This window comes from Eucyclogobius newberryi, unplaced genomic scaffold (assembly GCF_026437365.1).
Source record: "Eucyclogobius newberryi isolate DKJ021-1_F unplaced genomic scaffold, fEucNew1.0.hap1 SCAF_6, whole genome shotgun sequence".
In the NCBI taxonomy this organism is placed as follows: Eukaryota; Metazoa; Chordata; class Actinopteri; order Gobiiformes; family Gobiidae; genus Eucyclogobius; species Eucyclogobius newberryi.
Genome location: NW_027316278.1, coordinates 25,965,151 through 25,977,805, shown reverse-complemented (window position 1 = coordinate 25,977,805; position 12,655 = coordinate 25,965,151). Strand labels below are relative to the sequence as shown.

Genomic DNA, 12,655 nt, shown 5'->3' with positions numbered 1-12,655 from the left:
TATTGTGACAAAACTTTTTTTTTTGTCAATCAATATTTGTTGTACTAAAATAAAGTTGCCTGTTTAATGCATGTTAGACAGTCATCGCAAACTGTTGTTGTGTTCTTGGGCAAGATGCTTCACCCACCTTGCCACTGTCACTGTCAGTGTCAGTCAGTCCCAGGGCGGCTGTGGCTGCAGAAGTAGCCTTAGTGTGGGAAGTGACCGAATAATTCACTTTTTTTGCTTTGAGAACAACTCGTCCAAGTGTGCTCACATTTGCAGTGGTGTTTTTAACAGTGCCCTCCAGACCACATATCATACGTGTATTTCCAATGTTTGTTGCATGTTTTTTTAATTGCAGCAGGTTAGATATTCAATACACTTTTGCACATTTGACACAATCAAAGTGGGAGTTAATGTTTCAACCAGTGACCCAAATGCCTTGAAGTGCCAACATAATTATTAAACAGACAGGACAAGACTGCCCTTGCCTCGCCTGAACCCATGCCAGCCTTCAATGGGGAACGTACCAGACGGGTTACATAAAGCAAATATGTGGTTTGGATCTGGCACAGAATTGAAATCCACCCATTCTCACGCAGCAGTATAAAACCGCTCGAAAGGTCGCCCAAGCTTTGTCCAGGCCCAAAGAGAGGTTCACTGTCACAAGTGCTGCAACTGAACGTTGGAAGAAAAGATGCCAAAGAAGGTAAACAATGAGCTGGGCACCGAGTAATTCAAAGTAACTGTTACCTTTTAACCCTAACTACAAAGTAATCTGTAATTAAGTGTGGGTTGCAATTAGAAAATCCCAAAGGCTTAATCAAAGTGAACTGATAAACTAATGCAAGAATCACATGGATGCACAAAATGCCTGTAGTTTACGCCTCTACAAACATGTGATGAAATGCTTGTGATTCTTACATTTGTCTAAAAAGTCATTATCAGTCTTATTTTCACCGCAAATTTGCAATCAGATCTTTCTTAACAAAAATCAAACTTGATGTAAATGTTGTGAGTTGTGAGAAATGATTTTGAAATGATTTTGAAATGATTTTGAAATTGATTAAGATTACATTAAAACGCTATTGTCAGAAGTATTTTATCAAACTGGCAAATCTTCAGTTTTATGTAGTGTTCTCTTTTGTCGCGATCGCACTTGAACACACACCAGGTCTAAACCAGGACTAGAAAAGTCTACAGCTGGTCTAAACTGAGATTAGAACATTCTACAGAACAAAGCCAGCCAAAAAAAATAAAGATAAAAATTGAATAATTGTATTTGATTCCCTCCTTGTTTTCCAGGGAATCATCGAGCGCCTGAATGCTGGCGAGGTGGTGATTGGAGATGGGGGCTTTGTCTTTGCCCTGGAGAAGAGGGGGTACGTGAAGGCCGGGCCGTGGACCCCCGAGGCCACTGTCACGCACCCAGAAGCTGGTGAGTTTAACTAATTACTATTATCTAACATTTATTGTCATTACATTTGAAAAAAAAAAAAACAAACAAACATTATTTTAAACTTTTTATCATGAATCTGGACCTAAATATGAAAAATAAAGGCAATTGATAATATTTAACATGAAACAGCTGATGTCCCTTCATGTATTTCATTCAAGAGATTCAGACGTAGCATCAATTTCAGCCGTTTATTGAACAGTGGAAATAGTTGCACTCACGGCTTTAACACTGTGTTCAAAATGATCAAATAATGTTCTTTTTTTCTTGGTTTGTTTTAGTGAGGCAGCTTCACAGAGAGTTCCTCCGAGCTGGTGCCAATGTCATGCAAACATTCACTTTCTACGCCAGTGACGACAAACTGGAAAACAGGGGCCAAACCCTCAAATTCTCTGTGAGTTGTCGAGTTTTATTCAAAAACAAGGCTGATAAAACATACATAAAAGCAGTGTTTCCTTCAGGTTTCTACAACGGTTAAGGCCATGTTTGATTTAATTCATACATTTTCTGTAATTTTTTTGTTCAGAGCAAAAAAAATCTGCTATGGGGCACCATTGTAGTCTTCTAGTTAATCAATGGATAACACAGATGGCATTTCGCTCACCAGGGTGCACAGGTGAACGAAGCTGCGTGCGATTTGGCAAGAGAGGTGGCCAATGAGGGCGACGCGCTGGTTGCGGGAGGAGTGTGCCAGACCCCGTCCTACCTGAGCTGCAAGAGTGAGAATGAAGTGAAAGCCATCTTCAAAAAACAACTGGACGTTTTCATGAAGAAGAATGTGGACTTTCTGATTGCTGAGGTACAATTCATGGCTTGTTCTGTGCGCACGGCAAAAACAGCATACCAAATATTCATATTCAACTGTCAGAAGTGCTTTATCAAGTCAAAAAATCAAGATGAACAATGTTGCAGCATGAAAATGGCTTGCGTTGTTCAGGGTTGTAACTGCTGCTGATGTGTTCTGACAGTACTTTGAGCATGTAGAGGAGGCGGAGTGGGCTGTGCAGGTGATGAAGACCAGCGGGAAACCTGTGGCTGCTTCTATGTGCATCGGACCAGAGGGCGACATGCACAAAGTCTCTCCTGGAGAATGTGCTGTCAGACTGGTGGAGGCCGGTACGGGACTTTTTCATTCACATACTGTACTTTTAATTCAGTATATGTCGTTATTTGGTACAATATCGGCCAAAGAAACGTTGACTTGTGCTACCCGATAGTTGGGTGCGGCGCATATGCCAGGTTCTGTGCCTGGCTTCAGCGTTTTGAGAGTAATTCTGACAATTTGCTGAATGTTCTCCCTGCTCTTCACCCCCTTTCACCCTATAATTTCCAGTCCAAAAAACCCTTTTGAAAACATTGATCTACACAAAGAGGCTGTTATAGTAAAGTTAGCCATTTCCATCTCGAGGTAAAGTGCACTATGTAACTTTTTTATGGAAGGTTCTGCACCTTTTTGTTGCCATGGAAATTGCTTTGCCAGGAATGTTCCACTGTATAGCCTTAGATGTCATTAGATCTGTGGAAAGGTGACCCCCGCTAACAGGAACAATGCATGTTTTTAGAATATGCTGTATTATTAGCAATTACAAACATGTGTAATTGAAAAAATATAAGGTAAATATGTTTAATGCCAAACTGTGGGACATTAATGCTCCAGAAAAAGTCCACCTTTAAGTTTACATTTGCCAATAAAGTAGTTAAAGCTGTATCTGCTTTAAAAGGGTTGTGTTTACTTTACTACAAAAATGCATTAGTTTCAATTCAAAGCTATCAAAATCCAATTAGTTATGATGCGAGGGTCATGGATGTAATACAGAGATGTGTATCGCACATATTATAGTGTTCTCTTTCTGTTTGTTTAAAATGTAGAGTAAAATCTAATAAGAAAAATGTGAAAACAAAATGATACATTGGGTAGAATCATTAGTCTTTGTGTTGATATGTAAATAACCTTAACCCAAGTATTAAGGTAATCTAAAAGGTGCAGGGAGGTTTGTTTCTAGTGTCAGCGTCAAAGAGTACAATGGATTTGATCTTTAAGTCAGAAGGTTTAATTGAGGATCACATGGAGAGATAGATAGATAGTCCAGAAGTTGGTCTGTTTATTTTTTTTGCGTGTGAAGCGAGGTCAGCACAGCGTTAATGTCCTCAGATCCACAGAAACCTGACTCCGAGCACCAATGTGTTCTGTTGTATTCTGTGTGTATGTGTGTGTATAAGCTTTTGTACTTTTTCCCAGGTGCTCAGATCATCGGGGTGAACTGCCACTTTGACCCCTTGACCTCCGTAGAAGCGGTGAAAATGATGAAGGCTGCGGTGGAGGAGGCCGGACTGAAGGCTCACTACATGGTGCAGCCTCTGGCCTATCACACTCCAGACTGTAACTGTCAAGGATTCATCGATCTGCCTGAATTCCCCTTTGGTAAGACCACTTAAGGGACTTACTGGGGATATGGACCCAACCAACTATAGACCAATTATCAGTTTAATAAATGTGGATTGGAAAATGTAAACAAATCTGGCATTAATGATAGAGAAACGACTTTTGCAACTTCTTTGGATGGACAAAATCAACACGAACCCTGTAGTTCCAATATCTCATGACGGCCAGAAAGCTTTTGACAGGGTTGAATGGGAATTTGTATCCACGTTATGTCCAAATGTTGTTTAGCCGATGTTGTAGATGGATTAGAAGAACTCTACACGCCAAAAGCTGCTTGTTCCAAAGACCTAGTGTAAAGATGGTCCGTAAGAATGTTATAAATATAAAATGTCAGAAGATCTTTATACTGTAATTCAAAAGGTACAAAGCGGCTGTCAACGATGTATGTAAACGAGGACAAAATATCGGCATTAACAAGTGAACCCAACGTCTTATATTCTCTTATTAGCCCTGGAGCCCAGGATCCTGACCCGCTGGGACATGCACAAATACGCCAGGGAGGCCTACACGGCCGGTATCCGCTTCATCGGAGGCTGCTGTGGATTCGAGCCCTACCACATCAGGGCGGTGGCCGAGGAGCTGGCGTCTGAGAGGGGCTTCCTGCCTCCGGGATCAGAGAAACATGGAGCGTGGGGAGCAGGTCTGGAGATGCACACCAAGCCATGGGTCAGAGCAAGGTGAGGAACATATCGACTTTATATTAGAACTCAACTGAAATCATTAAAGGAGCTGTAAGTGTAAAGGTGTTTATTTTTGTACCAGAACCGTCTGTGATTATTGTTTGAATTAGTCGATTAGTCAATGTTTTTTATTCATCATTTTTATTCTAAATGAAGCAATTCATTAATCAATCAAAAATACAACCATGAGTAAATGAATAATGAAGGAATCAAATACAACTTTATTTGTGAAATGGATTTTGTACCAACACAATGTCTCTACAGTGCTCCACTGTGAACCTAAAATTAATAAACTCTGATGCATAAAATATAGCATAGAAAAAGCCCCTTTAAAAATCATAAAATATACATCCTAAAAATCACAAAATATATTTCCTAAAAATTACAAAACATATATCCTTCTTGTCTCATGTTGATCAAATCCATTCTACAATTAAAAAGGTAAACGGTTTTATGATAAGATGATTATTCCGATCAATTGTTGCCACCCTAGTTCAACTTCACACTCGACCTGGTTTGATCCCGGCTTAGTCCTGATCTAGACTTGGTTTTGTCCTTTTCTACTCCAGATTAGTTTTAGCATAATAGGTTTATTTCCAGTTTAGTCCCAATTTGGCAACATTTGATCCTTGATGGGAAAAATCATTGAACTCCTGAATAACAATCAGAGCAACTTTATTTTTTCCATTGAGTGCACATTATAGTCCTGATAATTTAATCATAATATAGTTGACAAGCCATTGTAATGCCCCTTGCTCCAGCCCCAAAACCGATCAATATGTACTGTATATACTGCAGTTAAGACAAAAAACCCGGGTTTACTGTCTCTTTCCGGTTTAGTTTTTTACCTATTATTAACGCTTTGACATAAATCCAGTCCACTCGTCTCAACTCTACAAATCAGTGTAGCCAAGTCAAGGATAGTGGTTATGTGCCAAAGAGTTTGTGTGAGTTCAAAAGTTGTTTGGGCAATGCAGATTTAACAGTTCAAGACTAAAATGTCATACCTTTTGAAGCTTCAAAATTCCCCAAAATGTTATCTATTACAAGAAAACTGCAGGTGATTGAAACCCATGAATAAAATCTCAATGTTTTGTTCTCTCCAGGGCGCGACGGGATTACTGGGAGAGCATCCACCCCGCATCTGGTCGCCCCAAATGTCCGTCCCTGTCCACCCCTGTAGGCTGGGGCGTAACCAAGGGCAACACTGAGCTCCTGCAGCACCGAGAGGCCACCACCACCCAGGAGATGCAGCAAGTCCTGGAGAGGCAGAAGAAGGCCAAGTCCTCCGTGTAAAACGAAATAAAAAACAAAAAGCACAATACTATCCAACATCATGAACTTCCTTTGGTCGACTAAAGGCCCTGGAGTCTTTTCTTGTTCAGTTGCAAATTTGAAAGCACTTGTGACAGTAAGCTGATAAACACGTTTTACTCCAAAACATGCAAAAATAAAGCAGCAATCATGACTTTATGTTGTCAGTGTGTTTTTTTTAAAGGGGATTATGTAAGTTTTGTGGTGGAGGGTCCGTTTACTGCTTCTTTTGATGGAGAAATGTATGTTTTTCAAGGTATTTTTGAGCAATAAATCATTATCATCATCATTAGCTTCAATTCGGACACTTACTTGGTCCATAAGATGAAATAAAAACCCCTGTAATTAAATAACTGCAAGAGATAAATATTTAAAGCCATACTGCTGAACATTGATGTCGGTGGCAGAGAATCTACCCCAAAAGATAAAGAGTGCACCTTTAACACAAGTTATTTTCTTCATTTTGGAGGCGTATCGACTTAAAGAGTGAACAGGGCCCCACAATTGGACAGAAATGGTTTAACACATTGAAAAACACTCTCAATTTATCTGGAACAAACTTATAGTGCTCACAATACTCCCATTCAGTTGGAGAGTTGAGGGAGTAAACACCGCAGCAGTTGTGTAACTCAGCTTTTGCCAATCAGAGCGTCTCTGACTTAGACCCCTCCCCTGACTCAGAGGGATTTATAGTGGACTTGTGTGCTCCTCTAATGTCGCTTCACCACTCAAAGTCTGAGCCGTCAGGAGGTCCACACAGTTGCAGGAACATGGCACCAACAAAGGTATGTGTCCAACACATGTGCAACTTTGCATGAAGACATCTGCACTTCAAGTCAATATATCATTTTTTTAAACTTATTTGACATGTTAGTACTTTTGACTTTTTCTTACACTTTTGTAACGCTTACATTGCATTATAGATACTTTACAGCTGTGCTATATGACAGGCACATAAACTGAACTTTTAATATATTAGTTGATAAAATATACATTTATCTCAAAGTAATATCTAAGAAAGGCATGTATAGCTTTTGAAATGCTTTAGGTTTTTAAATCCTATATTTGCTTTCTGTTGCATGTGCCACACAGCTGGTACGGAGAGTCAGATCTCCTGACACCCCGTGTGTCTGTGTGGAATCTTAACTATTACTAGAGAAAACAATCTTTACATTCTTAAATGGACTGGCACAGAACTCTATTGAACATGTTCAAAGAAACTTAGACTGACATTTTTTGTTGTTGCTTTTTCTCACATTAAACTTTTTTGTCACAATTATGTCACAATGTATGGAAATAGCTTATAACACCTAAAATACTATACATGAAGTAATAGATTATATCATGTCTTAGAACTCTAACTGTAATTTATTGGATCTGTGTTTCATGTGATAGGGAATCTTGGAGCGTCTTGACGCTGGGGAGATTGTGATTGGAGATGGAGGTTTTGTCTTTGCCCTGGAGAAGAGAGGCTACGTGAAGGCTGGTCCCTGGACCCCTGAGGCCGCTGCCGAGCATCCAGAAGCTGGTAATTCAAGCTGCCATTCAGGTTTTGGATCTTGTTATAAACTTCTATACAAAATGTTCACAATAAATGACTTTGATTCCAGTGAAGCAGTTGCACAGGGAGTTCTTGAGGGCTGGAGCCAACGTCATGCAGACCTTCACTTTCTACGCCAGTGACGACAAACTGGAGAACAGGGGCAACAAGCTCTCTTTCACTGTGAGTCAAATGCAACAAAGTTACAATGAAAACTTACAACAAAGTTGCAATGAAAACCACCAACACAACTTTTAAGCACAATAATCCCAATAAACCCTTCTCTTCTCTATTGTTTAAAAAAAAAAAACATGAGCTGCAATAAATCAATAGCACAATTAAAAACTTGAGTGAATACTAAGGATCTAAAAAAGTTATAATGTTACATGATGTCAATTTACTGCATGAAATGAGAAAAACCTTCCACGCCAATCCAAATAATAGGTAAATATGATACAAACTGCCCTAAAACATGATGTTCAAACCTGCCTAAAATGAAATGTGATATTCTCTCACAAGATTTAATGCATTTCTTTGTCACGATCACAACAGGGAGCTCAGATCAACGAGGCGGCCTGCGATTTGGCCCGCGAAGTGGCCAATGAGGGCGACGCGCTGGTGGCCGGGGGTGTGTGCCAGACCCCGTCCTACCTGAGCTGCAAGAGCCAGAGCGAGGTGAAAGCCATCTTCAAAAAACAACTGGACGTTTTCATCAAGAAGAATGTGGACTTCCTGATTGCTGAGGTAAATATACCGATGATGATGATGATGATGATGATGATGATGATGAAGTGCTTTTCCCATTAAGTTCATCTGTAGAGCACCATTTGTACGCAAACTAATTCAAAATGCTTTACAGAACAAGAAGGAAATGAATACAAATACAAACAAATGAAAACATAAGTAATCACTATGAATATCACTGTAAAAGAAACTACCCCCAATTATTGACACTCGACAAATAATAAATAAATAGGTAAAATGATTTCATGTAAATGAAGGAATAGAAAAACAAGCGACATGGTTTGAAGTTATTATAAGGGCGAATTCAGGTGAAATGTTCGATTTATGTCAATTTTAGGCAAGATATGTTTAGGGCTATGATTTGTCTGCAGAAAATGAATATAAGCCATTGTAATGTCCAGAATATCCAGAATCCAGTCTTTTAGCCATATTCACTGTATTCAATGTTTTTTTTTTTTTAACAACCAATGTCATCTTCCATTTAGCTGTGGATTACATTATTTTCCCCCCGCTATCAATCAATAAATAAATAAATAAACACAGGAGGCCAAAACGTGTACTCAAGTAAAAGTAAAAAGTAGTGGTTCAAACAATTACTCAAGTAAGAGTAAAAAAAACAATTGGAGAAAAGAATACTTGCGTTTACGTGTAAAATATAAAAAAAATGGGATTTCTGATTTATTAGCTAAAGTAATCAAAAGACAAAACAATAGATAATTCACAGATTTGGTATTTCTAACAAAAATAAATATAAAAACAAATCATATCTGAAGGTATAAGAAGCATAAAATTTTCAAATAATTCAACATTGTCTATATAAAGCTTTTGACACTTGTAGATTCACTCACACCAAGATTTTTCTCTCAAGTAAAAGTACTGTTACTGAGCAAAAAAACTAAAAGTGTAGTGTCTGAAAAGTACTCTGAAGGTAACAGTATTACCACCGCTGTAAATAAATAGTTGAACATCTAAAGTAGTCTCACTAAAAGCTCGTTGTTGTGTTGCTGATTTAGCTGCTTTTCTCTCGCAGTACTTTGAGCACGTTGAGGAGGCCGTGTGGGCGGTGGAGGTGCTGAAGGAGACTGGGAAGCCTGTAGCCGCTTCTCTGTGCATCGGACCCAAGGGCGACATGCACGGCGTCTCCCCCGGCGAGTGCGCTGTCAGGCTGGTGAAAGCTGGTGGGTGCACACATAGCTTTATTGTATGGAAAATGAAATAAGCTTCTACGTCACAAAAATGTCATTGGACAGACAACCTTGAGACCCCCAGGGACACTTTGCTTGAAGCATTTACATATACCTTTACCGACAGAACACAACATTAAAAAACATTACATTACATTGCTCTTGTAATATAAGTTTAAATATTAATACATGAAATTAAAAAAAATTAAAATAAATGTTGGCGGGGCGGAATCATTCTTTCTCTGTTCATCAGTGTGATATTCATTTGGAGTTTGCGCATTAACCGGGAGCAATCATGGTTTTAATAATCATCAGTTCACTTCAGTTTACACATAAAAGCCCAAGAATTACATGAGAAAGTTGGGAACCAATAGAACATACAGTAATATTATTTGATCTACATTCTTACACTTGCTCTTTTCGTATTCAGGTGCTCAGATCGTCGGCGTGAACTGCCACTTTGACCCCTTGACCTGTGTGGAAGCGGTGAAAATGATGAAGGCTGCGGTGGAGGAGGCCGGACTGAAGGCTCACTACATGGTGCAGCCTCTGGCCTATCACACTCCAGACTGCAGCTGCCAAGGATTCATCGATCTGCCTGAATTCCCCTTCGGTAATAACATAAACGTGTGCACAATGTGTCAGCAGTTAAATATTTTTGTCAATCATACTTGCGTTTGCGTGTAAAATACAATTTAAATGGGATTTCTGATTTATTAGCTAAAGTAATCAGAAGACAAAACAATAGATAATTCACAGATTTGGTATTTTTAACAAAGCTAAATATAAAAACAAATCATATCTGAAGGTATAAGAAGCATAAAATGTTCAAATAATTCAACATAATTCAAAATAATAACTACACAGCATGAATATAAAGGAGTACAAAAAGATCCGGTTTGAGCCCAGTTTAGTCCTGGTGTAGATTTGGTTTAGTCCAAGTTTACGGTCCAAAGTTTTGTAAGTTTTGTCCAAAGTTGATATAGTGTGTGCGCAAGTGTCACTACAGCTTTAAATGTATTTATTTTTTCCACCGATTCACGCAATAACACAAACTAGAAAACGTAACATAGCACATAATTGAGCGCTCAGTGTGGAAATTACCTTAATATTGCAGGTTTTAACTCAAAATAAAGCGCATATTTCAAGCAAAAACATGCATGCAATCACAATTAAGATCATACTAAGTGAAATATTCATTCTGTCAGGTCTGGAGCCCAGGATCATGACCCGCTGGGACATGCACAAATACGCCAGGGAGGCCTACAACGCTGGTATCCACTTCATCGGAGGCTGCTGTGGATACGAGCCCTACCACATCAGGGCGGTGGCCGAGGAGCTGGCGCCTGAGAGGGGCTTCCTGCCCACTGCGTCGGAGAAACACGGAAACTGGGGTGCAGGTCTGGAGATGCACACCAAGCCATGGGTCAGAGCAAGGTCAGTATCAAGTCAAACCAGGGTCGCGTGAACAACAAGCTGTTTATTTGTGTGATTGAAAACTACACTTTCATTAGCCTGAATAAAGCATGAGCAAAGACTTTCATAATGAACAATAATTCTTAAAAAGTCTTTGTTAAGGCTATTAACGGTTTAGTTATTATAAAGTGTTGCCATGTCACTCATATTAATAACATAAATCTCATGCTAATAATATTAGCATGAGATATGCTTTCTACTTCAGTGCCATTTAACACTCATACTTGCAATTTGCCTTAGATTATATTCAAATTTGTTGAGCTACAAACAATTAAAGTCCATGAGAAAAATGATGGATTTACAAATGGCTTGGACAAGAAAAGAGTTCACTTTGCAGAGTTACACCTCTTGAGAAGCCTTAGTTAAAAAAATCAGTGCTTTCATGACGAATAAAAAAATTGGGAACTAGAACAATTTATACATAATACATTCCCGCACACTGTCAAACTTGCAAAATAAAAGTTTAATAGTAAAGAGGCAACGTTGCAGGATTTCTTTACAGTTCAGCGTCAGTACGCCCTTATCCTACGCACCTGGCACAGAACCTGATGTGCGGGGCATCATCTTGATTTCCATACATTATACATTCAAAATATCGTCTTGTCTTGCCCCAGCTCTACTAATCCACAATTGTGATTTCATATTTCCTCTGTAGTTCGTAACACCTCCAAAGTGTGTTTATAAATGTAAAACAATATAGTAATAAGCCATTTCTATTCCAGAGCCCGTCGCGATTACTGGGAGAACCTGAAGCCTGCGTCTGGTCGCCCCCTCTGCGCCTCCATGTCCACCTCCGATGGTTGGGGCGTAACCAAGGGCGACGCGGACCTCATGCAGCAGACAGAGGCTACAAGTCAAGACCAACTCAAGCAGCTTTTCGACCGGTCAAAGTGCTAAAAGTCCCTCTCAATGAGAAGTCGACAGCTCCTATCAAACCTGTTTACAGCATGTTTACACTTTGACCTCTGGTGACGAGCAGCTTCACATTTACATCATAGTTTATGCAAAGACAAAGTAACATCTAAGCAGCCAGCCCAAGTAAAATAATCGGGACCCATCTTGTTTTCAATGAATCTGGACCAGTTTGTTTAATAAAAGAATTGGATAGTTGAATATTATGCGTTGTTTTGTCATTTGTTTGGAAGGTATTAATTTGTTCCAGTAACAAAACCATTTGACCTTGTTCTAACTGATAGAAACTAAATTGCCAATTGTTTTTATCATTAACTTATAACCATCTAATGTATAATATAAGACATCACACCATTATTTCAAATTGAACTGGAGCAGGTCAGAATTATATAGTGGAATTTGACCAGGTTTATGGTTCATATCTCTGTCATTACAGGGCCTATCCACGTGAAATATAAACTGGCACAGTTCATCATCTTTTCTTCTGCCTGCAATAAACAACCATGAAATCATGTTTTCACAATAACCCAGAGCTTCTCAAAGTGTGGGGCGTGCTCGACACGTCTGTCACGCGTAATGTGACAGACGTGTCAACAACAACAGACAAAGGCCCAGTGCCAACACGTAGGGGAGGAGTGGGTCGGCCTCTGACTCATTTAACCATCAGTTCTGGCCTTCTCAATTCGACTACACTCCCCTTTTTGAATCAACTTTTCTTCTTCTTCAGCGCTTGATGGTGGTTGGTATCCAAGTTGTTGTTGTTGTTGTTGTTGTTGTTGTTTTATGGCGGTTGGCATCCAATTGTTGCATTACCGCCAGACTTTATTCCTCAGACTTTTCGTCCAAGTTACATTACTGCCACCTACTGTGGTTATACGTCTTAGACTTTAGACTTTAGAGTCATAGACTTCATTCTATAGACTT

At 39.4% G+C, this 12,655-nt stretch overlaps 2 protein-coding genes across 2 annotated transcripts; both read left to right on the top strand.

Annotated features, from left to right (window-relative positions):
- The first annotated feature begins 551 nt into the window (after nt 1–551).
- Nucleotides 552–6,034, top strand: LOC140346520 (betaine--homocysteine S-methyltransferase 1-like). Its single transcript, XM_072432629.1, has 8 exons — nt 552–691; nt 1,288–1,420; nt 1,720–1,832; nt 2,046–2,237; nt 2,407–2,554; nt 3,678–3,860; nt 4,330–4,558; nt 5,668–6,034. Exons 1-8 carry the CDS (start codon nt 680–682, stop codon nt 5,855–5,857), a joined length of 1,200 nt encoding a protein of 399 aa, XP_072288730.1. The 5' UTR covers nt 552–679; the 3' UTR covers nt 5,858–6,034.
- Nucleotides 6,035–6,509: 475 nt separating this feature from the next.
- On the top strand, nt 6,510–11,932 carry LOC140346518 (betaine--homocysteine S-methyltransferase 1-like). Its single transcript, XM_072432628.1, has 8 exons — nt 6,510–6,660; nt 7,271–7,403; nt 7,486–7,598; nt 7,968–8,159; nt 9,190–9,337; nt 9,774–9,956; nt 10,552–10,780; nt 11,542–11,932. Exons 1-8 carry the CDS (start codon nt 6,589–6,591, stop codon nt 11,714–11,716), a joined length of 1,245 nt encoding a protein of 414 aa, XP_072288729.1. The 5' UTR covers nt 6,510–6,588; the 3' UTR covers nt 11,717–11,932.
- The last annotated feature ends 723 nt before the right edge of the window (nt 11,933–12,655 follow it).